General features: G+C 39.4%; 1 protein-coding gene across 8 annotated transcripts in view; it reads left to right on the forward strand.

The window, feature by feature from the left end:
- Positions 1-27,148, forward strand: part of PIK3C2G (phosphatidylinositol-4-phosphate 3-kinase catalytic subunit type 2 gamma) — a 504,349-nt gene that overhangs the window by 366,190 nt on the left and 111,011 nt on the right. For all 8 annotated transcript variants that reach the window (XM_044941205.2, XM_044941209.2, XM_044941210.2 and 5 more), the window contains 2 exons: positions 379-535; positions 18,812-18,921. In XM_044941205.2, coding sequence (XP_044797140.2) covers positions 379-535; positions 18,812-18,921 — 267 coding nt within the window. The remainder of the gene's footprint in view (positions 1-378; positions 536-18,811; positions 18,922-27,148) is intronic.

Consider the following 27,148-nt stretch of genomic DNA (forward strand, 5'->3'; position numbering starts at 1 on the left):
TTCTATCATTTCATACTTTAGCAATAAATATATTTTCTGTAAAATCACATTCCCTATATTAACTTTAATGGATAATAGTCACATCAAAAATAACTTGAAATTACTATTTGAGACTGTATAGGTCAACTTTGTAAAATAACTTGCCCTTCCTTCTCTGTTACAGCTCAGTTACATTATTCAAAACCTATAATTAGCAAGCTTCTCTAACCATCCTACAATGAAGGAGGTTCATCCATTAGAGTGGAGAGAAAAATAACAAAAATTTTCAAATGGAAATAAGTTGTTGTAATTGCCTAATTTGACTTTTTCAACCATTTCTCTTCCTGCTTATGGTTGTTCTTGCTTTTCTTTCTTTTTTTTTTCTTTTTTTGCTTATAGGGACCGAGCCCCTTTTATTTTTACTTCAGAGATGGAGTACTTTATTACAGAGGGTGGGAAAAACCCACAGCATTTCCAAGATTTTGTGGAGCTTTGCTGTCGAGCTTATAATATTGTCAGAAGACACAGCCGGCTGCTCTTGAACCTGCTAGAAATGGTAAGTCCCTTGGGGAATTAACAGAAATAATAAGCTTCACTTATTTCTCTCTTTCTGTCATCTATTTTTGCTAATGGTTTGGAGTTCCCCAAAGAGCTATTCAAAAAGGAATGGAATGAACAAACTAAAAGTACCATTGTACATCTTTCCAATACATTTCTTAACAGTTCATAACATTAATCTACAGTCATTGTCTCAAACCTTTCTCTTCACAATAATATTGATATATTCAGGGGTTATTTCAGTATATTTTGATTAAAGATTAAGGACAGTAATTTAGAATATTATATCAGTTGCACAGTGCTTTAGGATTTTTTCTAAAGTATTTTAAAAATATTATCTCATTTTCACATTATGGCAACCCAATGATGTAGAACAAGCAAGGATTTTTCCTGGTTTCCCTCCCAATCCCTTTGATCACTTGCTTATTTTCCAGAAGAAACTGAGAGTCAAAACTCTAAGATGACTTGCTAGCAACTCGACTCTAGAGTAGCACATTTGAGTCTATGCATCATAGTCCTGGGTGCTCTCTGTTGGCCAACAGAGGAATTTTTAATGTTTCATTCCACTGTCCAGGGACCAACCAAATGTCAGGGTGAGAGGAGAGGGATCTGATAGAAATATCTCCTGGAATGGAAATGTGGTGATTCCTATGGGCACATACATACATGCTAATAACTGCAGCAAACTGTAGGAGATACATACATCTTTTGTAAATCAGCATGGTGTTGGAATCAGTACAATCATCAAAAATAACTGGTTTAGGGTGAGCTGTATGGAGAGAGTAACATGGGAACTTACATTACCATGTGTAAAATAGATAGCCAACAGGAATTTTCTATATGTCTCAGGAAACTCAAACAGGGCTCTGTATCAACCTAGAGGGGTGGGATGGGGAGAGAGATGGGAGGAAGTTTCAGACAGGAGGGGATATATTTATACCTGTGACTGATTCATGTTGAAGTTTGGCAAAAAGCAGCAAAATTCTGTAAAGCAATTATCTTTCAATTCTGACTGCAGCACACCAAGTTTCCCTGTCCATCACCAACTCCCAGAGCTCACTCAAACTCATGTCCATTGAGTCAGTGATGCCATCCAGCCATCTCATCCTCTGTCATCCCCTTCTGCTCCCGCCTTCAATTTTTCCCAGCATCAGGGTCTTTTGTAATGAATTGGCTCTCTGCATCAGGTAGCCAAAGTACTGGAGTTTCAGCTTCAGCATCAGTCCTTCCAATGAGTATTCAGGACTGATTTCCTTTAGAATGGACTGGTTGGATCTCCCTGCAGTCCAGGGGACTCTCAAGAGTCTTTTCTCCAACACCACAGTTCAAAAGCATCAATTCTTCAGTGCTCAGCTTTCTTCACAGTCCAACTCTCACATTCATACCTGACTACTGGAAAAACCATAGCTTTGACTAGATGGACCTTTGTTGGCAAAATAATGTCTCTGCTTTTTAATAAGCTGTCAAGGTTGGTCATAGTTTTTCTTCCAAGGAGCAAGCATCTTTTAATTTCATGGCTGTGGTCACCATCTACAGTGATTTTGGAGCCCCAAAATACAAAGTCTCTTACTGTTTCCATTGTTTCCCCATCCTTCAATTAAAAATAAATAAATTTAAAAAAAAACTGGTTTAGAGCCATCAGACGACAGTTCTACTAGATGCTGTTAAGGGTAGGTTTGAATTCCTGGGTTTGAATTCTAAGTTGGCCTCTTACTGGCTATATTCCTCAGCATATGTTACTTACTCCAGTGAGACTCTTGTTTCCTCATCTGTTGAATAAAGGTAATAGCATCTACCTTGTAGGACTGATAAATAAATGACCTAATGCTGAATATTTTGCATAAGCATTTATGCTAAGTGCCTTATGTGTACTAATTGTTTTACATTTCATAGTAGCCCTGTTAGATAATTAATATATCCTATAGTAGGATCCAATTATTACATTAGATCCTTGTTAACCTATAAGAGCATTGTCCATACAGTATCCCCTAATCACTTGGTTATTTAAATTTAATTAGCATTGAATAAAATTTAAAATTCAGTTCCTTAGTCTCACTAACCACATTTCACTTGAAATTTCGCATTTCACTCACCAGCCACATCTAACTAGTGGTACCATACTGGGCAGCACAAATATAAATTATTTCCATCATAGCAGATGTTTAGTTCTATTAATTTAGTTCTATTGCATAGTACTAAATAAATGTTGACCTTCTTGCAGTGAAGATTGGATTTTTATTTTTGTTTCACTTTTCAAACAATATATGGACCTTACTTCTTTCCTCTCTGTCTTGAAAATATGGATTTCTAAATATTCTATAAACATGTAGTCCTTCATATAGAAAGACATTTTGGTTACTTAACATGTAAACTGGATATATATGGTTCTATCTCCAGAGTCAAACTGACTTTCCAGGAATAGCCAGTGATTCATACTGGTAGAATTTTACTCTATCTTCCAATTATAGTAGGTCATATTATAATCATGAGATGGTTTATAATTCCTTGTATTCAAGCCACAGGTAGAATTCTACAAGGACTGAGTTTATGACCTTGACTCCATTTCATAGTAAATATCCAGATAATATCAATGTTTACACTCTAGTGGGGTTTAGCTCATGAATCCATAAACTTTTGAGTACTTACTAAATGCCAGAAACTGTGGAGAATACATTAACATATGGGATCTTGTCAGTCTTAAAATTTCCAATTTAATAAGGAAGACAAAATTCATGTACACAAGCAAATTAGGTATCCAGCGTTTCTAAATGTCTAAAATGTTGTAAGTAACTGCCTACTAAGACTGAGTACCGTATTCTAACAACTGCTTCCACCAGTCAGACATTTCAAAAATAAATCCAAAGCAGAAAAGGACAAATATCATTTTATACTGTTTCTTTTTTTTTTTTTTTTTCCACTTTTTTTTTTTTTAATTTTATTTTATTTTTAAACTTTACATAACTGTATTAGATTTGCCAAATATCAAAATGAATCCACCACAGGTATACATGTGTTCCCCATCCTGAACCCTCTTCCCTCCTCCCTCCCCATTCCATCCCTCTGGGTCATCCCAGTGCACCAGCCCCAAGCATCCAGTATCGTGCATCGAACCTGGACTGGCAACTCATTTCATACATGATATTTTACATGTTTCAATGCCATTCTCCCAAATCTTCCCACCCTCTCCCTCTCCAACAGAGTCCATAAGACTGTTCTATACATCAGTGTCTCTTTTGCTGTCTCGTACACAGGGTTATTGTTACCATCTTTCTAAATTCCATATATATGCGTTAGTATACTGTATTGGTGTTTTTCTTTCTGGCTTACTTCACTCTGTATAATAGGCTCCAGTTTCATCCACCTCATTAGAACTGATTCAAATGTATTCTTTTTAATGGCTGAATAATACTCCATTGTGTATATGTACCACTGCTTTCTTATCCATTCATCTGCTGATGGACATCTAGGTTGCTTCCATGTCCTGGCTATTATAAACAGTGCTGCGATGAACATTGGGGTACTCGTGTCTCTTTCCCTTCTGGTTTTCTCAGTGTGTATGCCCAGCAGTGGGATTGCTGGATCATAAGGCAAGTCTATTTCCAGTTTTTTAAGGAATCTCCACACTGTTCTCCATAGTGGCTGTACTAGTTTGCATTCCCACCAACAGTGTAAGAGGGTTCCCTTTTCTCCACACCCTCTCCAGCATTTATTACTTGTAGACTTTTGGATTGCAGCCATTCTGACTGGTGTGAAATGGTACCTCACAGTGGTTTTGATTTGCATTTCTCTGATAATGAGTGATGTTGAGCATCTTTTCATGTGTTTGTTAGCCATCTGTATGTCTTCTTTGGAGAAATGTCTATTTAGTTCTTTGGCCCATTTTTTGATTGGGTCATTTATTTTTCTGGAGTTGAGCTGTAGGAGTTGCTTGTATATTCTCGAGATTAGTTGTTTGTCAGTTGCTTCATTTGCTATTATCTTCTCCCATTCTGAAGGCTGTCTTTTCACCTTGCTAATAGTTTCCTTTGATGTGCAGAAGCTTTTAAGGTTAATTAGGTCCCATTTGTTTATTTTTGCTTTTATTTCCAATATTCTGGGAGGTGGGTCATAGAGGATCCTGCTGTGATGTATGTCAGAGAGTGTTTTGCCTATGTTCTCCTCTAGGAGTTTTATAGTTTCTGGTCTTACGTTTAGATCTTTAATCCATTTTGAGTTTATTTTTGTGTATGGTGTTAGAAAGTGTTCTAGTTTCATTCTTTTACAAGTGGTTGACCAGATTTCCCAGCACCACTTGTTAAAGAGATTGTCTTTAATCCATTGTATATTCTTGCCTCCTTTGTCGAAGATAAGGTGTCCATATGTGCGTGGATTTATCTCTGGGCTTTCTATTTTGTTCCATTGATCTATATTTCTGTCTTTGTGCCAGTACCATACTGTCTTGATAACTGTGGCTTTGTAGTAGAGCCTGAAGTCAGGTAGGTTGATTCCTCCAGTTCCATTCTTCTTTCTCAAGATCGCTTTGGCTATTCAAGGTTTTTTGTTTTTCCATACAAATTGTGAAATTATTTGTTCTAGCTCTGTGAAGAATGCTGTTGGTAGCTTGATAGGGATTGCATTGAATCTATAGATTGCTTTGGGTAGTATACTCATTTTCACTACATTGATTCTTCCAATCCATGAACATGGTATATTTCTCCATCTGTTAGTGTCCTCTTTGATTTCTTTCACCAGTGTTTTATAGTTTTCTATATATAGGTCTTTAGATTCTTTAGGTAGATATATTCCTAAGTATTTTATTCTTTCCGTTGCAATGGTGAATGGAATTGTTTCCTTAATTTCTCTTTCTGTTTTCTCATTATTAGTGTATAGGAATGCAAGGGATTTCTGTGTGTTGATTTTATATCCTGCAACTTTACTATATTCATTGATTAGTTCTAGTAATTTTCTGGTGGAGTCTTTAGGGTTTTCTATGTAGAGGATCATGTCATCTGCAAACAGTGAGAGCTTTACTTCTTCTTTTCCAATTTGGATTCCTTTTATTTCTTTTTCTGTTCTGATTGCTGCGGCCAAAACTTCCAAAACTATGTTGAATAGTAATGGTGAAAGTGGGCACCCTTGTCTTGTTCCTGACTTTAGAGGAAATGCTTTCAATTTTTCACCATTGAGGATAATGTTTGCTGTGGGTTTGTCATATATAGCTTTGATTATGTTGAGGTATGTTCCTTCTATTCCTGCTTTCTGGAGAGTTTTGATCATAAATGGATGTTGAATTTTGTCAAAGGCTTTCTCTGCATCTATTGAGATAATCATATGGTTTTTATTTTTCAATTTGTTAATGTGGTGTATTACATTGATTTATTTGCGGATATTGAAGAATCCTTGCATCCCTGGGATAAAGCCCACTTGGTCATGGTGTATGATCTTTTTAATGTGTTGTTGGATTCTGATTGCTAGAATTTTGTTAAGGATTTTTGCATCTATGTTCATCAGTGATATTGGCCTGTAGTTTTCTTTTTTTGTGGGATCTTTGTCAGGTTTTGGTATTAGGGTGATGGTGGCCTCATAGAATGAGTTTGGAAGTTTACCATCCTCTGCAATTTTCTGGAAGAGTTTGAGCAGGATAGGTGTTAGCTCTTCTCTAAATTTTTGGTAGAATTCAGCTGTGAAGCCATCTGGACCTGGGCTTTTGTTTGCTGGAAGATTTTTGATTACAGTTTCAATTTCCGTGCTTGTGATGGGTCTGTTAAGATTTTCTATTTCTTCCTGATCGAGTTTTGGAAAGTTGTACTTTTCTAAGAATTTGTCCATTTCTTCCTCGTTGTCCATTTTATTGGCATATAATTGTTGATAGTAGTCTCTTATGATCCTTTGTATTTCTGTGTTGTCTGTTGTGATCTCTCCATTTTCATTTCTAATTTTATTGATTTGATTTTTCTCCCTTTGTTTCTTGATGAGTCTGGCTAATGGTTTGTCAATTTTATTTATCCTTTCAAAGAACCAGCTTTTGGTTTTGTTGATTTTTGCTATGGTCTCTTTTGTTTCTTTGCATTTATTTCTGCTCTAATTTTTAAGATTTCTTTCCTTCTACTAACCCTGGGGTTCTTCATTTCTTCCTTTTCTAGTTGCTTTAGGTGTAGAGTTAGGTTATTTATTTGACTTTTTTCTTGTTTCTTGAGGTGTGCCTGTATTGCTATGAACTTTCCCCTTAGGACTGCTTTTACCGTGTCCCACAGGTTTTGGGTTGTTGTGTTTTCATTTTCATTCGTTTCTATGCAAATTTTGATTTCTTTTTTGATTTCTTCTGTGATTTGTTGGTTATTCAGCAGCGTGTTGTTCAGCCTCCATATGTTGGATTTTTTAATAGTTTTTCTCCTGTAATTGAGATCTAATCTTACTGCATTGTGGTCAGAAAAGATGCTTGGAATGATTTCTATTTTTTTGAATTTACCAAGGCTAGCTTTATGGCCCAGGATGTGATCTATCCTGGAGAAGGTTCCATGTGCGCTTGAGAAGAAGGTGAAATTCATTGTTTTGGGATGAAATGTCCTATAGATATCAATTAGGTCTAACTGGTCTATTGTATCACTTAAAGTTTGTGTTTCCTTGTTAATTTTCTGTTTAGTTGATCTATCCATAGGTGTGAGTGGGGTATTAAAGTCTCCCACTATTATTGTGTTATTGTTAATTTCTTCTTTCATACTTGTTAGCATTTGTCTTACATACTGTGGTGCTCCCGTGTTGGGTGCATATATATTTATAATTGTTATATCTTCTTCTTGGATTGATCCTTTGATCATTATGTAGTGACCATCTTTGTCTCTTTTCACAGTCTTTGTTTTAAAGTCTATTTTATCTGATATGAGTATTGCTACTCCTGCTTTCTTTTGGTCCCTATTCACATGGAAAATCTTTTTCCAGCCCTTCACTTTCAGTCTGTATGTGTCCCCTGTTTTGAGGTGGGTCTCTTGTAGACAACATATGCAGGGGTCTTGTTTTTGTATCCATTCAGCCAGTCTTTGTCTTTTGGTTGGGGCATTCAACCCATTTACGTTTAAGGTAATTACTGATAAGTATGACCCCGTTGCCATTTACTTTATTGTTTTGGGTTCGAATTTATACACCGTTTTTCTGTTTCCCATCTAGAGAATATCCTTTAGTATTTGTTGGAGAGCTGGTTTGGTGGTGCAGAATTCTCTCAGCTTTTGCTTGTCTGAAAAGCTTTTGATTTCTCCTTCATACTTGAATGAGATCCTTGCTGGGTACAATAATCTGGGCTGTAGGTTATTTTCTTTCATCACTTTAAGTATGTCTTGCCATTCCCTCCTGGCTTGAAGAGTTTCTATTGAAAGATCAGCTGTTATCCTTATGGGAATTCCCTTGTGTGTTATTTGTTGTTTTTCCCTTGCTGCTTTTAATATTTGTTCTTTGTGTTTGATCTTTGTTAATTTGATTACTATGTGTCTTGGGGTGTTTCGCCTTGGGTTTATCCTGTTTGGGACTCTCTGGGTTTCTTGGACTTGGGTGATTATTTCCTTCCCCATTTTAGGGAAGTTTTCAACTATTATCTCCTCAAGTATTTTCTCATGGTCTTTCTTTTTGTCTTCTTCTTCTGGGACCCCTATGATTCGAATGTTGTAGCGTTTAATATTGTCCTGGAGGTCTCTGAGATTGTCCTCATTTCTTTTAATTCGTTTTTCTTTTATCCTCTCTGATTCATTTATTTCTACCATTCTATCTTCTAATTCACTAATCCTATCTTCTGCCTCTGTTATTCTACTATTTGTTGCCTCCAGAGTGTTTTTAATTTCACTTATTGCATTATTCATTATATATTGACTCTTTTTTATTTCTTCTAAGTCCTTGTTAAACCTTTCTTGCATCTTCTCAATCCTTGCCTCCAGGCTATTTATCTGTGATTCCATTTTAATTTCAAGATTTTGGATCAATTTCACTATCATTATTCGGAATTCTTTATCAGGTAGATTCCCTATCTCTTCCTCTTTTGTTTGGTTTGGTGGGTATTTATCCTGTTCCTTTATCTGCTGGCTATTCCTCTGTCTCTTCATCTTGTTTAAATTGCTGAGTTTGGGGTGTCCTTTCTGTATTCTGGCAGTTTGTGGAGTTCTCTTTATTGTGGCGTTTCCTCGCTGTGTGTGGGTTTGTACAGGTGGCTTGTTAAGGTTTCCTGGTTAGGGAAGCTTGTGTCGATGTTCTGGTGGATGGAGCTGTATTTCTTCTCTCTGGAGTGTAATGAAATGTCCAGTAATGAGTTATGAGATGTCTATGGTTTTGGGGTGACTTTGGGCAGCCTGTATCTTGAAGCTCAGGGCTGTGTTCCTTTGTTGCTGGAGAATTTGCTTGTTATGTCTTTCCCTGGAACTTGTTGGCCCTTGTGTGGTGCTTGGTTTCAGTGTCAGTATGGAGGCGTTTGGTGAGCTCCTGTCAATTAATGTTCCTTGGAGTCAGGAGTTCCCTGGAGTCAGGGATTGGACTTAAGCCTCCTACTTCCAGTTATCGGTCTTAATTTTACAGTAGTTTCAAAACTTCTCCTTCTATACAGCACCACTGATAAAACATCTAAGTTAAAGATGAAAAGTTTCTCTACTGTGAGGGTCACTCAGAGAGGTTCACAGCGTTACATGGAGAAGAGAAGAGGGAGGAGGGAGTTAGAGGTGACCCAAATGAGATGAGGTGGAATCAATAGTGGAGAGAGTGGGCTAGCCAGTAGTCACTTCCTTATGTGCACTCCACAACTAGACCACTCAGAGATGTTCACGGAGTTATACAGGGAAGAGAAGAAGGAGGCAGGAGACAGAGGTGGCCAGAAGGATAAAAGGGGGAAATGAAAAGGAGGGAGACAGATCCAGCCAGTAAACAGTTCCTTAAGTGTTCTCCACCGTCTGGAACACACAGAAATTCACAGAGTTGGGTAGAGTAGAGAGGGGTTAGGGAGGAGATACAGGTGACCTGGTGGAGAAAATGGAGAGTCCAAAGGGAGAGAGAGCAGTCAAGCCAGTAATCTCGTACACTAGTGAAAAATGGGTCCTGACGATTGGGTTCTTAAAGGTACAAAATTGGTAACAAATACATAAAAACAAAAATTAGAAATCTAGAGTAGAGTTTGGAATTTCAAAAATGCGATGTTAATGAAAAGGAGAAGGAAAAGAAAGAGAGAAAAAACGAACAAAGAAAAACAAACAAGGTCGTGAAAGTAATAAAGAAACTACAGGTACAAAATTGATAACTAATACCAAACAGCAAAAATTAAAAATCTAGAGTAGAGTTTGGAATTTCAAAAATACAACGTTAAAAAAAAAAAAAAAAAAAGAAGAAGAAGAAGAAGAAAAATAAAGAGAGAAAACAAACAAACCAACAAAAACAATGTCGCAAAAATTATAAAGAAAATACAGGTACAAAATTGATATCAAATACCAAAAAGCATAAATTAAAAATCTTGAGTAGAGTTTGGAATTGCAGATATACGATGTTATATAAAAGAAGAAGTGAAAGAAACAGAGGAAAAAAAAAGTCACAGCAATTATGAAAAAAACTATAGGTACAAAATTGATAACATATCAAAAGGCTAAAATTAAAAATCTAGAGTAGAGTTTGGAATTTCAAAAATACAATGTTAAGGAAAAGAAGAAAAAGAAAAAAGAAAAAAAAAAACCACGGTCAAAAAATTATAAAATATATATATGAAGTTTGCTGAAGAAGAAAAAAAAAAAAAAATAGGGTCTTTTTTTTTTTTTTTTGCAAAGTAATAGTTATAAAAGTGAAAATTAAAGGACAATAGAGGACTTAAAAAAATTTTTTTTAATTAAAAAAAAAAGAAAGAAAGAAAGATTGATCGTAAAAATAGTAAAAATATATCTAGGTCTTTCTCTGGTTTTGTTGTGAGTATTGTGGGTTCAGTTCATTTTTGGCAGTTCCTTAGTCCGACTTATATTTCTCAAGATCTATAGGCCCCTTCCTATGTAATCCGTAGTAACCACAGGGTTTTAATCTATGGCCTGTAGCTTCCAAGGCGTTTCCCTCTGTTATAGCTTCTTCTGTTTGCTGGTCTCTTCAGTGTCTGGTTCCCGCCCTGACACAAAGGGGATGGTTGAGGACACTATTTTTTTTTTTTTTTTTTAATTTAGGCTCACTTGTTCAGCCGCGCTGTGGGGAGGGAGGGAGGGATGCTGCAAACAGATAACACTGGCGTGCGCTCGCAGTGCCTCAGCCACACTGGGTCTGCCCCCGCTCACGGCGCGTGTAGCCTCCCTGCCCACACTGCTTGGGCTCTAGGTTGTTCCGCCGGGAACAATCAGAGGCCGGCCCTGGACTGAGCTCCCAGGTCCAAGCCGCTCAGGTTCAGGCACTCGGGTAGTCCTCAGAGGCGCAGACTCGGTTGGGCCTGCGTTTTGTGTTCTTCCCAGGTCGAGCAGCTCAGGTGATGAGGTGTTTGGCGGGCGCCAATGCTGCGACTTATCGCCTCCCCGCCACTCGGTTATCTGGGTGTAAAACCGGCGCACCTTCTCAGGCAGATGTTGACCGTCCAGACCCCCAAGAAGTTTTAGTTAGCAAAGAAGCCTGCTTACAGTTTTATAGATAGTGTCTCTCTGGGGCTGCGATTGCCCCCTTCCGGCTCTGGCTGCCTGTCACCGGAGGGGGAAGGTCTGCAGCCGGCTATCTCTGTTCAGTCCTTTGTTCTGTGCGCGGGCCTGGCGGTGTCTTAGGTTAGGGCTGGCTTTTCGCGTGGTAGATATCCCACAGTCTGGTTTGCTAGCCCAAATTATTTCGCTCAGATAGCGCTCAGGACATTCGGCCCGATTCTTACTCTAAGGGACACAGCCCGTGCCGCACTTCCCTGCCCAGCCCCCGCTCGCTAATGCCGTGTGCAGGCGTCTGCGCTGCTTCTCCGCTGGGGGAGTTACCATAGGGCTCACAATCCGCGATTTTTAATTGTTTATTATTTTTTTTTCCCCTCCCTTTTATGTTGCCCTCTGTGCTTCCAAAGCTCGGCACAGATTCGGCAGTGAGAGGGTTTCCTGGTGTTTGGAAACTTCTCTCTTTTTAAGACTCCCTTCCCGGGACGGAACTCCGTCCCTCCCTCTTTTGTCTCTTTTTTTGTCTTTTATATTTTTTCCTACCTCCTTTCGAAGAGTTGGGCTGCTTTTCTGGGTGCCTGATGTCCTCTGCCGGCATTCAGAAGTTGTTTTGTGGAATTTACTCGACGTTTAAATGCTCTTTTGATGAATTTGTGGGGGAGAAAGTGTTCTCCCCGTCCTACTCCTCCGCCATCTTGGCTCCTCCTCCCATTTTATACTGTTTCTTAGCTGACAGTAAAATTATGCTGAATGACAAGGATGTTAAAATAATGTGAAAGAACAGCCTTTTGAAGAAAAAAAAAAAAGATTCTAAAAGGTATTGGTGAGCTTTTTTCTTTTGTTTAATAAACATTTCCACTTACCTAAAAAGAAAACTTTTAGCATGTGAGTCATAATATATTAAATAGTCATTAAAGAGGATATACAATGTTATTTCATCTAAAGAAGTAGATATGTGATATTTTACTCAAGTAGTCAATTTTTCATAAAATAACATTAAAATCAGACATTGAAGGATTCTGGTAAATAGTATTTGCAAAAAAATTCCCTGTTTTAATTATTCAAGTGTGACTTTTAGGCTAAGGAATAAAAATTGGCAGTGAATGATACTAATTCAGATTAATCTTATAATCTTAGATTTAGACTTTTACAGAAATTGAAACAGAGATCAGATGCAATGTGGGCCAATTAGCATGTGCATGTGTGCTCAGTCGTGTTCGACTCTGCGACCCCATGGACGGTAACCCTGGTGCCAGGCTCCTTTGTTCATGGAATTTTACAGGGAAGAATACTGGAGTGGGTTTCCATTTCCTGCTCCAGGGGATCTTCCTGATCCAAGGATGAAAACCATGTCTCCTGCATTGGCAGGCTGATTCTTTACCACTGAGCCCCACCTGGGAAACAGACCAATTAGACAAATGAACGTTGTTGTTATTTAGTCACTAAGTTGTCTCGGGCTCTTTTGTGATCCCACACACATGTGTAAAACAGCAATGTTATATCTCTGTTTCTGATTACTTACCTCTTGATTCTCTGCTCTTCACATTTCTTTCTTATGGGGTTCTGTAGGTAAAGAAAGCATCAGTAAAGTTTTCAAGACCATATCTTCTCTGGTAGAGCTTCTTATAAAATAAAGACCAAATTTAAATTTACAGAAGATTGTTTTACAGCATTTAGTTATCTATTCTATCACTCAACAAATATTTGTTGAAGATTGGCTGCATCTATGTCACTATGCTAGGCTCTGGAGATATATCTGTAAAGGGATGAACAGAATTTCTGTCCCCATGGAGTTTATAGTCTATTGGAAAAAGAAGTATTCATTGTCAGAAGAACTGCAGTACCAGTGCCAACCTCTGGGGATTTTTTGTTTGTTTCTTAATTGTAGTATAGTTGATTAACAATGTTGTATTGGTTTCTGCTGTACAGCAAAGTGAATCAGCTATCTATATACATACATACACTCTGTTGACATTTTTAGTGGGCATCCCTGGTGACTCAAATGGTAAAGAATGTGCCTGCAATGTGGGAGACTGGGGTTCGATCCCTGGGTTGAGAAGATCCCTGGAGAAGGGAATAGAACTCACTCCAATATTCTTGCCTGGAGAATCTCATGGACAGAGGAAGCTAGTGGGCTGTAGTCCATGGGGTTGCAAAGAATTGGACACAACTGAACGACTAACACTGACTTTTTGCTCTTTTTTGGATTTCCTTCCCATCTAGGTCACCACAGAGTATTGGGTAGAGTTCCCTTTGCTATTTTATATATAGTAGTGTGTACATATCAATCCCATTCTCTTCACCCCAAGCTACTTTTTTTTCCATTCCAATTCTGGCCTACACATGGACTCCTTTTGGGTTACTTTCCACCTCTGTGTGTAATCTATATTTCCCTCAACTCTCTCTCAAATGACTCTTTATGTGTTAACTTATTCAAAAAGAACTTAATCTACTGTGCCATAACCTAGTTATGACTTGAGAAGTACTTGACATGAGTCATAAATTCTGCCCTCCATGAATGGTCAATAACAAAGGATTATAAGACATAAACATTTGGTGTCTGCTGTGGAGTTCATTGCTCATCCTTGGTAGAGAACAGCCCATTTCCAGATATTCACAGTCCTTTTTGTTTACTCCTGGGAAAAGCTGGGGAAAAATAATCCATGAAATTCCCATCTTGCTTAAAAGCAAAACATCTGTAGAGACCCAAGAGTGTTGCTGGCTGGATTCACTAACATAAAAGCCTGTATTTCATCAGCTTTTCTCTTATTAAAAAATCAATAGCAGTCATTATGGAAGGCTCCCAAAGAACATAGGGACCATTCACCCAGTTTAAAATGTTTATCACACCCATTTTTATATCCAATATTTCCCAGCAGAAATCTTTCTAACTTCTCTACGTGGTGGCAAAGAGTGTCTGCTTTCTGAAGCATAACTATCAAGATAGATTTGGACTTAGTAAGAGAAAAACAGAATTAAAAAAAAAATTTTAATGTTCCCATGTTTTAAGAAGGAACTTTTCTGTTTATCTGTACTAGCCACCCTTTCTCTTTCTTATTGCCCCAATTAAGATTATTGTTGATGATTTAGTCACTAAGTCATGTCCAATTCTTGTGGCCCCGTGAACTTTAGCCTGCCAGGTTCCTCTTTCCATGGGATTTCCCAGGCAAGAATACTGGAGTGGGTTGCCATTTCTTGCTCCAGTGGATCTTCCCAACCCTGCGATCTAACCCACATCTTCTGCATTGTAGGCAGATTCTTTACCACTGAGCCCACCGGGGAAGCCCAACTACAGTTTTGACCCATGTAATCGAAGCTGGAAGGCACTTGAACCACATCTCTGTGGGTCAGTGAACAGACCTGGCTAAGTGCACCCAAGTTTGAGACCGTCCTTACTCTCACATGCAGAATTGCAACACTAAAAGCCATATTTCTAAGGAATTAAGCCCATCAACAAGGGCAAAGTTAGCACTTGTTTCCTTTAATCAGCCACATGAAAGGGAGAGAATTTGGATCTGAAGTCATCTATACTTGGCAGACCACTGGTGTGGTGTGTGTGTGTGTGTGTGTGTGTGTGTGTGTGTAGGAAGGGTAAGTATAAGGTCTACTTCCCAAGGAAATGTTTGACATAGTCCTAAAGGAGCATGTGTGAATTCGGAATATTCAGAGAAACTAGAAAGGAATTCAGCTCTAGGTGTTCATAGCAAACAGACAGTCATAGCGTGTTAAAGGGGGACACTGTCTCAATAAGTGCACACATGTCTCTGGAACTCTTAAGTACAGAACTGATAGAACCTAATCTAGGTTTTAGTTGCTCTTGGCAGTGTATCTCCCTATGGTTGATTTTAAGTTTATTACTTGGGACTGAAGTTCTATCTGTAGGTTTTCAATGCCTCACAGGGTCAGATATTTTTTCATTCACTCATGCATTCATTAATTCAGACATTCATTAAGTTCTAACTACAAAGCACCATGTTATGCAATATAGATAATTCAACATGGACTAAAAACTTAATTTCTATTCTCAAAGAACTTAAAATCTAATGTGACATACACTCAAACAAAACATAGTTAAAGCTAGGCAGCAATAAGTTCTTTGCAAGAGCTGTTGCCAAAATAGGATTACTGTACAAAGAAAGCAAATTATGAAATCTTATCAAGAGCATCTGTGGTGCTTTCAAGGAGGAAGAAGTATTTGAGATGAGCCTTCAAAAAGAATTTCAACAGATAAGGGAAGAGAAGAAAGGAATCCTGACTGAAAGAAAATCATAAGTATGTGTGAAGGCTTAAAGACCATGGGCATGACATGTGTTAGAAATGGAGGTGACCAAGTGCACCCAGTCTGTGGCACAGGTGGAGGCCTATGTAGATAGTAAGGTTGAAGTGTTAGATCACAGTTAGATTAAGAAAGTCATTTATGACCAGGATGAAAATTTTGGACTTATATAGCCACCTGAGATATAGCCATCTGAGAACCTAGAAGTTTCCTTGTTTTTGATGAAGGAAGTACCATCATACTAAAATCCATGTAGCTTGGATTTTAGACAGATAACTTAGAAATTACGTAATTAGATAAGGATTGAAGAGCCAGAAAAAAAGCTATTCAAGTTATCTAAGCAAATGAAGATGGGGAGCTGAGCTGGAACAATAATTGTCATTGGGAATCAGGAAGAAGACAAACTCAAATAAGATATGAATTTCTTGTTACTATGGGCTTCCCTGGTGTCTCAGACAGTAAAGAATCTTCCTGCAAGGTGGGAGACCTGGGTTTGAGCCCTGGGTCAGGAAGATCCCCTGGAGAGGGGAATGGCTTCCCACTCCAGTATTCTTTCCTGGAGAATGCCATGGACAGAGGAGCCTGATGGGCTACAGTCCTTGGAGTCACAAAGAGACTCGACTGGGTGACTAACACGTTCACTTCTTGTTATTTGGACAATGGTGGCAGTGAGATATGAAATAAGAAGCAGGAGGAAGAGTTTATAGAAGAAAATTTGCTCAACGTTAGATATCATGAATTTAAGATGCTGGGTCATTCACAGGGAAAAACAGCTAACAACTTCCCAGGACAACTTAATCCATTCCCATGGTTTCAATTACTATCTGTAAGCTGCTGCTGCTAAGTCGCTTCAGTCATGTCTGATTCTGTGCGACCCCATAGACGGCAGCCCACCAGGCTCCCCCGCCCCTGGGATTCTCCAGGCAAGAACACTGGAGTGGGTTGCCATTTCCTTCTCCAATATCTGTATGCTAATAACCCCCAAATCTGTATTTATGCTTTAGGCCCCACCCAGTCTGCCAAATATATCCAGTCAACCACCTAGTTTTCTCAATTCTATCCCCTAGGTATATTTAACGGAGAAGGCAATGGAACCCCACTCCAGTACTTTTGCTTGGAAAATCCCATGGACGAAGGAGCCTGGTAGGCTGCAATCCATGAGGTCGCTAAGAGTCGGACATGACTGAGTGACTTCACTTTCACTTTTCACTTTCATGCATTGGAGAAGGAAATGGCGGCCCACTCCAATATTCTTGCCTGGAGAATCCCAGGGACGGGGGAGCCTGGTGGGCTGCCGTCTATTGGGTCGCACAGAGTCGGACACGACTGAAGCGACTTAGCAGCAGTAGCAGCAGCAGGTATAATTAAACTCTAGTAGCTTTTCTGCATTCCTCAACAGTCTCCAATCTAGCCTCTTATTTGGCCCCACTTTATTTTTCACATGTAACCATGATAATCTTTCTCAAACACAATTCATTCTTTTTATACTCATATATAAACATGAAAGGAGCTTTCTTTGCCTTTAGGATAAAGTACAGAATATTTTGGAGAAGGCAATGGCACCCCACTCCAGTATTCTTGCCTGGAAAATCCCATGGATGGAGGAGCCTGGTAGGCTGCAGTCCATGGGGTCGCTAAGAGTCGGACACGACTGAGCGACTTCGCTTTCACTTTTCACTTTCATGCACTGGAGAAGGAAATGGCAACCCACTCCAGTGATCTTGCCTGGAGAATCCCAGGGACAGGGGAGCCTGGTGGCTGCCATCTATGGGGTCACACAGAGTCGGACACAACTGAAGTGACTTAGCATAGCATAGCATAGCATATTTCCTATTGCTAAAACATCCCACATTCTTAGCCTTTTCAGTCCCATCTCTTGTGACTCACCTACAGGATACCCAGTGTTCCTGAAATCTGTCTTGGATCTCTGTCTGTAAACAAATGGAAGATATCTTGCTCTCCTCTGTCCATCTATTTATGCTGGTCCCTCAGCCTATGTGTAAAGAGTAGGAAGGGAAAGTAGTTTCAAATCCATTTTTTTCCACTTGAACTTCATCAAGTCAGTCACAACTTCAGCCATCCTCCATAGCCACACTCAGTTTATTCTTTTTTTTTTTTAGATTTTTTTTAATGTGGACCCTTTTTAAAGTCTTTATTGAATGTGTTACAATATTGTTCCTGTTTTATGTTTTGGTATTGTGGCCACAAGGCGTAGGGGATATTATCTTCCTACTGCTGCTGCTGCTAAGTCACTTCAGTCGTGTCTGACTCTGTGCGACCCTATAGACGGCAGCCCACCAGGCTCCGCGTCCCTGGGATTCTCCAGGCAAGAACACTGAAGTGGGTTGCCATTTCCTTCTCCAATGCGTGAAAGTGAAAAGTGAAAATGAAGATGTTCAGTCGTGTCTGACTCTTAGCGACCCCATGGACTACAGCCTACCAGGCTTCTCCAACCATGGGATTTTCCAGGCAAGAGTACTGGAGTGGGGTGCCATTGCCTTCTCCGATTATCTTCCTAACCAGGGATCAAACCTGCACCCCCTTCATTGGAAGGCAAAGCCTTAACCACTGGACCTTCAGGAAGTTCTTCAGTCTTTTCTTTATTTTTAGGATCAACAGCATTGTTCTTAACTTCCCACAACTGTTCTTAACTTCCCTTCCTCTATTCCAGAGCAGGAAGTAATTTATTTTAGTCATGAGATACTGATGACATTCTTTTTTTCTCAGAACTCACATTTATCTCAAAGATCTATTTTTTTCTAAGATGTTTGCCTATAACTAAAGAGAGTATTACCCCTTCAATATGCACTATAATTTAAACAGAGCATTTTCCCTAAGTTTGGCAAAAAAATACCTGAAACTTTGTATGGTTTAATCTTTTTTTCATTGTTTTAATATTTTTTAATAAATTCAGTCACCACTTAACTAGGGAAAAATATGTTCTTATAGTAAGAGTCATTGATTCATGAAAGAACACAAGATTAAAAAGCAAAGGAATGGGGCATAAGATTAAGCAACAGAAAGATGAGTTTTTTCCTTTCCTTACACACCATTTGACCTGGATGCTTCATTTACATGTTTGGAGGGATTAAGTTTTTCTTCTTAAAAATAGGTATTGTGATATAATTTTTGTGTTATAATTTATATGTATAGCTCTTTCTTAATCATTACTAGTTGATTCTCCCAGAACATGTTGGGTATTTCTTACATCCACTTTAAAAAGGAGAAAATTCAAGATCATTTAGATTTTAAATCATGGATTCAGAAATTCACACACTAGAGCTCTTATTATTTCTATTTTCTCTTGCTGAACATGCCTCTTCTACAGAAGACAAGAATGGAGATTTTATTTACATTTATTGAGTTTTTTTTGTTTGTTTTGTTTGTGTGTTTTTGTTTTGCTAAGATGTTACATGCAGGATTGCCCGAGCTAAGCGGAATCCAAGACCTGAAATATGTGTATAATAATCTTCGTCCACAAGATACAGACCTGGAAGCAACAAGTCATTTTACCAAGTAAGACTAGCTGTGAATGTGTGAGTGTGCATGTATTCTTGTGTATAGACACATCTCACATTTGTGATGATCTTAGGGTGAACAGTCATGGGTATAAAGCTGTCATTTCCACAACAAGCTTGTGTCTTTTACCCCAGGGACAGAAAAGCAGCAATGCGGACTGTCTAGCAGGAGGCCTTAGTCAGCGTTTCTGTAGCAAAAGCTATTGTTTGCTAACCAGCCTCTACATGTAACACATTACTCAGTAAAGAGGTCAGAGAGCTGACAGAAATAAATTGGTTGTTCTACTTGAACTATGTCCTGAAAAACAATTTGGAAAAAGATTTATGATGGGATATGGACTCACTACTTTCATCTCTAAGACAATACAAATGTTGGAATATTTGGTGACTATCTTCTGTTGTTAATCTAGTTTTTATTAAGCCGGTCTGGGAAAACACTAGTGAACAAGAAGATAAGAGTCTGGGCACAATATGCTGATTATCAGTTAGATTCCAAATCTGTCAAGTGGGTGGTTCATTTTATAATACAAAAATCTTTTGAACTTTAATTTTTGAAAGGATAGAAAAAGTGCTAGCAGATTTTAGATGTTCCATAAACATTAGCTGTAATCATTACCCTAGTAAACATTTTAAGGAGAGAAATACAGTGCTGTTTCCTGTAATTTCTTAATATTGAATCTTGTGTGTATATTCAGTCACTCTGTCGTGTCCAACTCTGTAATCCCATGGACTATATAGCCCACCAGTCTCCTCTGTCCATGAGATTTTCTTGGAAAGAACACTAGAGTGGGTTGCCATTTCCTCCTCCAGGGGTTCTTCCCAACCCAGGGATCAAACCTGCATCTCCTGCATTCCCTGCATTGGCAGAGAGATCCTTTACCACTGAACTTCCTGGGAAGCCCAATATTGAATCTTATTTGAGTCTAATTTTTAATTGTTCTAATATTTTCAACTGGCAATTAGTAAACACAAATTATACTTTTGTAATGGATGTATGTTCTGTCTTTTTATTTATTTTTTTATTTTTATTTTTAATTTTATTTTATTTTTATTTTTATTTTTTTTCATACATGATATTTTACATGTTTCAATGCCATTCTCCCAAATCTTCCCACCCTCTCCCTCTCCCACAGAGTCCATAAGACTGTTCTTAGTTTTGCCAAATATCAAAGTGAATCCGCCATAGGTATACATGTGTTCTCCATCCTGAACCCTCCTCCCTCCTCCCTCCCCATACCATCCCTCTGGGTCGTCCCAGTGCACCAGCCCCAAGCATCCAGTATCGTGCATCGGACCTGGACTGGCAACTCATTTCATACATGATATTATACATGTTTCAATGCCATTCTCCCAAATCTTCCCACCCTCTCCCTCTCCAACAGAGTCCATAAGACTGTTCTATACATCAGTGTCTCTTTTGCTGTCTCGTACACAGGGTTATTGTTACCATCTTTCTAAATTCCATATATATGCGTTAGTATACTGTATTGGTGTTTTTCTTTCTGGCTTACTTCACTCTGTATAATAGGCTCCAGTTTCATCCACCTCATTAGAACTGATTCAAATGTATTCTTTTTAATGGCTGAGTAATACTGCATTGTGTATATGTACCACTGCTTTCTTATCCATTCATCTGCTGATGAACATCTAGGTTGCTTCCATGTCCTGGCTATTATAAACAGTGCTGTGATGAACACTGGAGTACACGTGTCTCTTTCCCTTCTGGTTTCCTCAGTGTGTATGCCCAGCAGTGGGATTGCTGGATCATAAGGCAGTTCTATTTCCAGTTTTTTAAGGAATCTCCACACTGTTCTCCATAGTGGCTGTACTAGTTTGCATTCCCACCACTGATAGTAAAATCTTTCCCACACAGGTATTATTTTTCTCTCCTTTTCCCAGAATGTATACTGTATAGAATCTCTCTCCATTCCAAGGGATTAGGGGGAGTTCATGAGAATGTATGTTCTAAACACTCAGAGAATTTAACTTTTGCAAAGAATCTCTGTTTCATGAACTTTAATGGATAGGCTGCTCTTGTGGTTGAATAGTAGAAATATGACAGAATATTAGAGCTAGAAGAGCCCTTATTGTTTATTTATTTATTTATTCTGACAATAAATATGCAAATCAGAAAACTGAGATCCAAAGAATTAAGGGCTTGCCCATGATTTAAAGAAGTAGTAAGAAATAGAGCTAGGTTAGGGCCCAAAGCTAAGACTTTGATCCCATGCTCTAGGGTTTTTTTCAGCATTCAACATTGGAAACTATATGATATGATTAAGGAACTCCAGGCAGAGGCCCTGTCAAAAATATACCTTCCTGCTATTTGGTTTGTTTCTAAAATTCTACCATTAGTGATTATTTATGTAGGTCTGGGTTTTTCAGTCTTAACCCTGAATATTCATTGGAAGGACTAATGCTGAATTTGAAGCCCTGAAAATTTGGCGACCTAATGTGAAGAGCCAGCTCATTGGAAAAGACCCTGATGTTGGGAAGGATTGAAGGCAAGAGAGGAAGGGGACAAAAGAGGATGAGATGGTTCGATGGCATCACCGACTCAATGGACAAGAGTTTGAGTAAACTCCAAGAGATAGTGAAGGACAGGGAGGCCTGACCTGCTGCAGTCCATGGGGTTGCAGAGTCAGATATGACTGAGTAACTAAACAACAACAGAAATGCCCTTTATTAGTAAAATTACCTCTGAAAGAAGCAATGGTGTATATTTACTTGCATGCTGAGTTGCTTTAGTCATGTCCAACTCTTAGAAACCCTATAGACTGTCACCCACCTGGCTCCTCTGTCCATGGGATTCTCCAGGCAAGAATACTGGAGTGGGTTGTCATGCCCTCCTCCAGGGGATCTTCCGGACCCAGGGATTGAACCCACATTTCTTATGTCTCCAGCATTAGCAGTCGGGTTCTCCACCACAAGTGAAACTTCAGTTCAATTCAGTTCAGTCTTTCAGTCATGTCCAACTCTTGCAACCCCATGATCCGTAGCACTCCAGGCCTCCCTGTCCATCACCAACTCCCGGAGTCCAACCAAACTCATGTCCATTGAGTCGGTGATGCCATCCAACCATCTCATCCTCTGTTGTCCCCTTCTCCTCCTGCCCTCAACCTTTCCCAGCATCAGGGTCTTTTCCAGTGAGTCAGCTCTTTACATCAGGTGGCCAAAGTATTGGAGTTTCAGCTTCAACATCATTCCTTCCAATGAACACCCAGGACTGATCTCCTTTAGGATGGACAGGTTGGATCTCCTTGCAGTCCAAGGGACTCTCAAGAGTCTTCTCCAACACCACAGTTCAAAAGCATCAATTCTTTGGCCCTCAGCTTTCTTTATAGTCCAACTCTCACATCCATACATGACTGCTGGAAAAACCATAGACTTGACTAGACGGACCTTTGTTGGCAAAGTAATGTCTCTGCTTTTTAATATGCTGTCTAGGTTGGTCATAACTTTCCTTCCAAAGAGTAAACATCTTTTAATTTTATGGGTGCATTAAACATCTGCCGTGATTTTGGAGCCCAGAAAAATAAAGTCTGGCACTGTTTCCACTGTTTCCCCATCTATTTGCCATGAACTGATGGGACCGGGACTGAATGCTGAGTTTTAAGCCAACTTTCTCACTCTCCTCTTTCAGTTTCATCAAGAGGCTCTTTAGTTCTTCTTCACTTGCTGCCATAAGGGTGGTATCATCTGCATATCTGAGGTTATTGATATTTCTCCTGGCAATCCTGATTCCAGCTTATGCTTCCTCCAGCCCAGCATTTCTCATGATATACTCTGCATATAAGTTAAATAAGCAGGGTGACAATATACAGCCTTGACGTACTCCTTTTCCTATTTGGAGCCAGTCTGTTGTTCCATGCCCAGTTCTTACTGTTTCTTCCTGACCTGCATACAGGTTTCTCAAAAAGCAACTCAGGTGGTCTGGTATTCCCATTTCTTTCAGAATTTTCCACAGTTTATTGTGATCCACACAGTCAAAGGCTTTGGCATAGTCAATAAAGCAGAAATATATGTTTTTCTGGAATTCTCTGGCTTTTTCAATGATCCAGCGGATGTTGGCAATTTGATCTCTGGTTCCTCTGCCTTTTCTAAAACCAGCTTGAACATCTGGAAGTTCATGGTTCATGTATTGCTGAAGTCTGGCTTGGAGAATTTTGAGCATTACTTGACTAGCGTGTGAGATGAGTGCAATTGTGTGGTAGTTTGAGTATTCTTTGGCATTGCCTTTGGGATTGGAATGAAAACCGACCTTTCCCAGTCCTGTGGCCACTGCTGAGTTTTCCAAATTTGCTGGCATATTGATTTAAGTACTTTCACAGCATCTTCTTTTCGAATTTGAAATAGCTCAACTAGAATTCCATCACCTCCACTAGACCTCCATTAACTTTGTTTGTAGTGATGCTTCCTAAGGCTCACTTGACTTCACATTCCAGGATGTCTCACTCTAGGTGAGTGATCACACCATCATGATTAACTGGGTCGTGAAGATCTTTTTTGTACAGTTCTGTGTATTCTTTCCACCTCTTGTTAATATCTTCTGCTTCTGTCAGGTCCATACTATTTCTGTCCTTTATTGAGCCCATCTTTGCATAAAATGTTCCCTTGGTAGCTCTGATTTTCTTAAAGAAATCTCTAGTCTTTCCCATTCTGTTGTTTTCCTCTATTTCTTTGCACTGATCACTGAGGAAGGCTTTCTTATCTCTCCTTGCTATTCTTTGGAACTCTGCATTCAAATGGGTATATCTTTCCTTTTCTCCTTTGCTTTTTGCTTCTCTTCTTTTCACAGCTATTTGTATGGTCTCCTCAGACAGCCATTTTGCTTTTTTACATTCCTTTTTCTTGGGGATGGTCTTGATCACTGTCTCCTGTACAATGTCATGAACCTCCATCCATAGTCATCAGGCACTCTGTCAGATCTAGTCCCTTAAATCTATTTCTTACTTCCACTGTACAATCATAAGGGATTCTATTTGGGTCATACCTGAATGGTTTTGTAGTTTCCCCCACTTTCTTCAATTTAAGTCTGAATTTGGCAACAAGGAGTTCACTTCTATGTGCCACTTAGAAAACTACAAATATTAGTTGACAATTGACTGTGGCAAAAGACACTAACTTGAAGACTTGAAGAGGTGTTTCAGATCCTCAGTTTTCAAGGATGAGGGACTCTCAAGTTGCCTCGATTAGTGGGGGCAAGGGACTAATGAGAAATCCCAAGGAAGGACTGGCTAACTGCCTGCCTCAGGAAGAACAGAAGGTCTATCACAAGGCCTGGAAGGTCCTTCCAGATTTGTGTTGAGGGCAGCTCTGGGGACCTCAGTGAATAGGAATCAGCCTTTCACTTAAGCTGCTGACCTTGCTACAGTTAACTCCATCCAAAGTGTATGGGTTCACCTGGTACCAAAAATAGTCCCCTCGGGCTATTCCATCAGGATCTGACTGGGATGCCCTTCTTTAAAGTGGGCTGCAGGAGGGCAGACACAATGATTGGCGTGTCAGTGAGACAGGGTAGGACAGGGGAGGAATGGAGAGAGGGCCAGAAAAGGTGGAGTTTGAAAACATGATTGTGCATTTTATGTGTCATGCTTGAAAGATGCAGTTATAGGCTGCAGTCCACAGATAGTCCCTGCTATCATTTAGAACAAAGGGAAAAACTATATATTAGATGAAGACTGTTCTTTCAGGATGAGGCCATAGAAAAAAGGTAAATAAGCTTTGTCTGCCAGAGTCTCATCCCTCCACATCCTCCAACTTCATCTGGCACACTCAGATCTGTGAGGGATGGAATTGTAGAGATGGGAGAGCTTGCCTGTGTTGACTCATCTCCCCTCCCCATTGAGAGGACCTGAACAAACAAAGGAAGAGGATCTGAAGCCCGTAGACTTCTGGCGGAGAGCTAGATCTCACTATCTGCCTGCATCTCTCTGCCAGGCTAATTTTCTCACTTTCAGATGTTATGTGGTACATTCAGTTAATTAAACTTTTTTCTACAACTTTATAGTCAAGAACTTGTTCTCCTTGGGAGACTTAAAACGCATCTGGTCATCTAAACCACAGCACATTATTACTCTGTTCAGTAATTGTCTTTGACTCACCATTTCCTACCTCTTACTTTTGAGGAACTTATAACTTGATTGTCTTTATTGAGGTTTATCCACACCACCTCTGTTATTCCCAAATGAATTCTTGTCATGGTAGATCAATTTGGCAATATATTTTCAGTCCTGCAGGTCTTCCCTGGTGGTTCAGTGATAAAGAATCCACCAATGCAAGAGATGGAGGAGATGCCAGTTCAGTCTTCCCCTGGGTTGGCAAGATTCTCTGGAGGAGGACATGGCAACCCATTCCAGTACTCTTGCCTGGGAAATCCCATGAACAGAGGAGCCTGGTGGGCTACAGTCCATGGAGTCACAAAGAGTCGGATACCACTTGGCATGCATGTATTCATTCCTGCTTTGTCTTATTAATTGTGTGTACAGCCTCATCAAAAATGGCTCTCTAAGAATCATAAAATTACTAGAAAAGCGGAGGGTGTCTGATCTAACTTTTAGTCCTATCCATCCCTTGAGACTCTGGACATCATCCACAAAGCCTTTTCAGATTATTTTAATACCGATAGCCATCTACGGGGTTGCACAGAGTTGGACACGACTGAAGCAGCAGCAGCAGCAGCAGTCTTCTATAACTCTACAGAACATGTACTATTTCATGATATGCCTAATTTATTACTGAATTATATACTATCTAGTATATCACCTAAGTTAATCTGTTGGTTGGTTTAATCAGTTTCTCCCAAGTAAAACAGAGGACTTATTTCCACTTCTAAAAGTATCTGAATGTGAAACAAGCTCTAGTCCCTTAAAATATATCAAAAAGCTTAACTTCACAGAAAATACAATTTTAACATGAAACATCAAGTGTATAAAACTCATATAATAATGGCTAATATTTAATACAGTGCTTCTTACATGTCAAACCTTGTTCTAAGTACTTTTCATACAGTAACTTGTTTAATCATCATGACAAGTCTATGAGGCAGTATCACTTTTCTCTACATTTTTAGATCAGGAAATTGGGACCCCAGAGAAAGAAAATGATTTGACAAAGGATACAGCCAACAGGAGACAAAGCCATGATTCGAATCCAAGGGCTCGTGCCCCATAGTGCAGGGTCTTAAGTTCTACTGTGCTCAGATGCTCCCCTCGCATGTGAGGGCTACTGGAGTTGCGCTGCTTCATAATTCAGACCACAGTTTTCTCGAGGTTCTTCGGAGCCCATGCTGGCTGCAGGATGATACTGTGACCTTTTCTGGGCACCTCTCTTCGTTCCTGAATACCCCGAGCCTTGGCAGACCGAGGGCCTTCCCAGAATTATTATTCTAGCTCTGTACTGTGCCACCATCAGGTGCCCCCCAGTGTTTGGTTCAGGATGGTGGCCCTAGTGGTAAAGAGCCCACCTGGCCATGCAAGAGCTATAAGAAATGGCAGTTTGATCCCTGGGTTGAGAAGAGCCCCTGGAGAAGGGAATGGCAACCCACTCCACTATTCTTGCCTGGAAAATCCCATGGACAGAGGAGCCTGGCGGACTACAGTCCATGGGGTCACAGAGAGTCGGACATGACTAAAGTACACACACACGCTGATACAGTGGTTGGGCTGGGAGATCCCCATGGGATAACTTGATTACTGATGCCAAGACTACCCCCTGCCTTCCCACTTTTGGCACATTGCCAGATGCCTTGAACCTGTATTTTTTTCTACTTTTCTTCTCAGAGAAATCTCCAGGAGACTCACGCTCCCACTAATTTCCAAGAGCCTGTCTCAGTAGTATCTTTTGTCCTAAAATCTCAATTATGTACCTTTATTTTTTACATATGATTTAATATGCTTTGAGATTATCTTTTCAACTCTCCTTTAAGTTCCTTGGTCAGTATCTGTAGATCAAATGTTTAGGGTCTTTCCTATCACAGTTTAGATCCAGCACTTTGAGGAACCTATTATCAAGGTTCAAGAAGCCTTGAATTGAATGTGACTATGATTCTTTACCAGTTAAGAAGTTACTTAAACTCTCTATTATTTAGACATTTAAAAATTTAAAGGAAATTATACAATATTCTTCTGTTAATGCTTAACATATAGAGTGAACTTATAAAAACAGGGTAGTGAATTGAAAACAATAAGGAAGCCTTAAAAAATTCTGTGTGCTCATTTACTTGT

This window comes from Bubalus bubalis, chromosome 4, assembly GCF_019923935.1.
Source record: "Bubalus bubalis isolate 160015118507 breed Murrah chromosome 4, NDDB_SH_1, whole genome shotgun sequence".
Taxonomy (NCBI): Eukaryota; Metazoa; Chordata; class Mammalia; order Artiodactyla; family Bovidae; genus Bubalus; species Bubalus bubalis.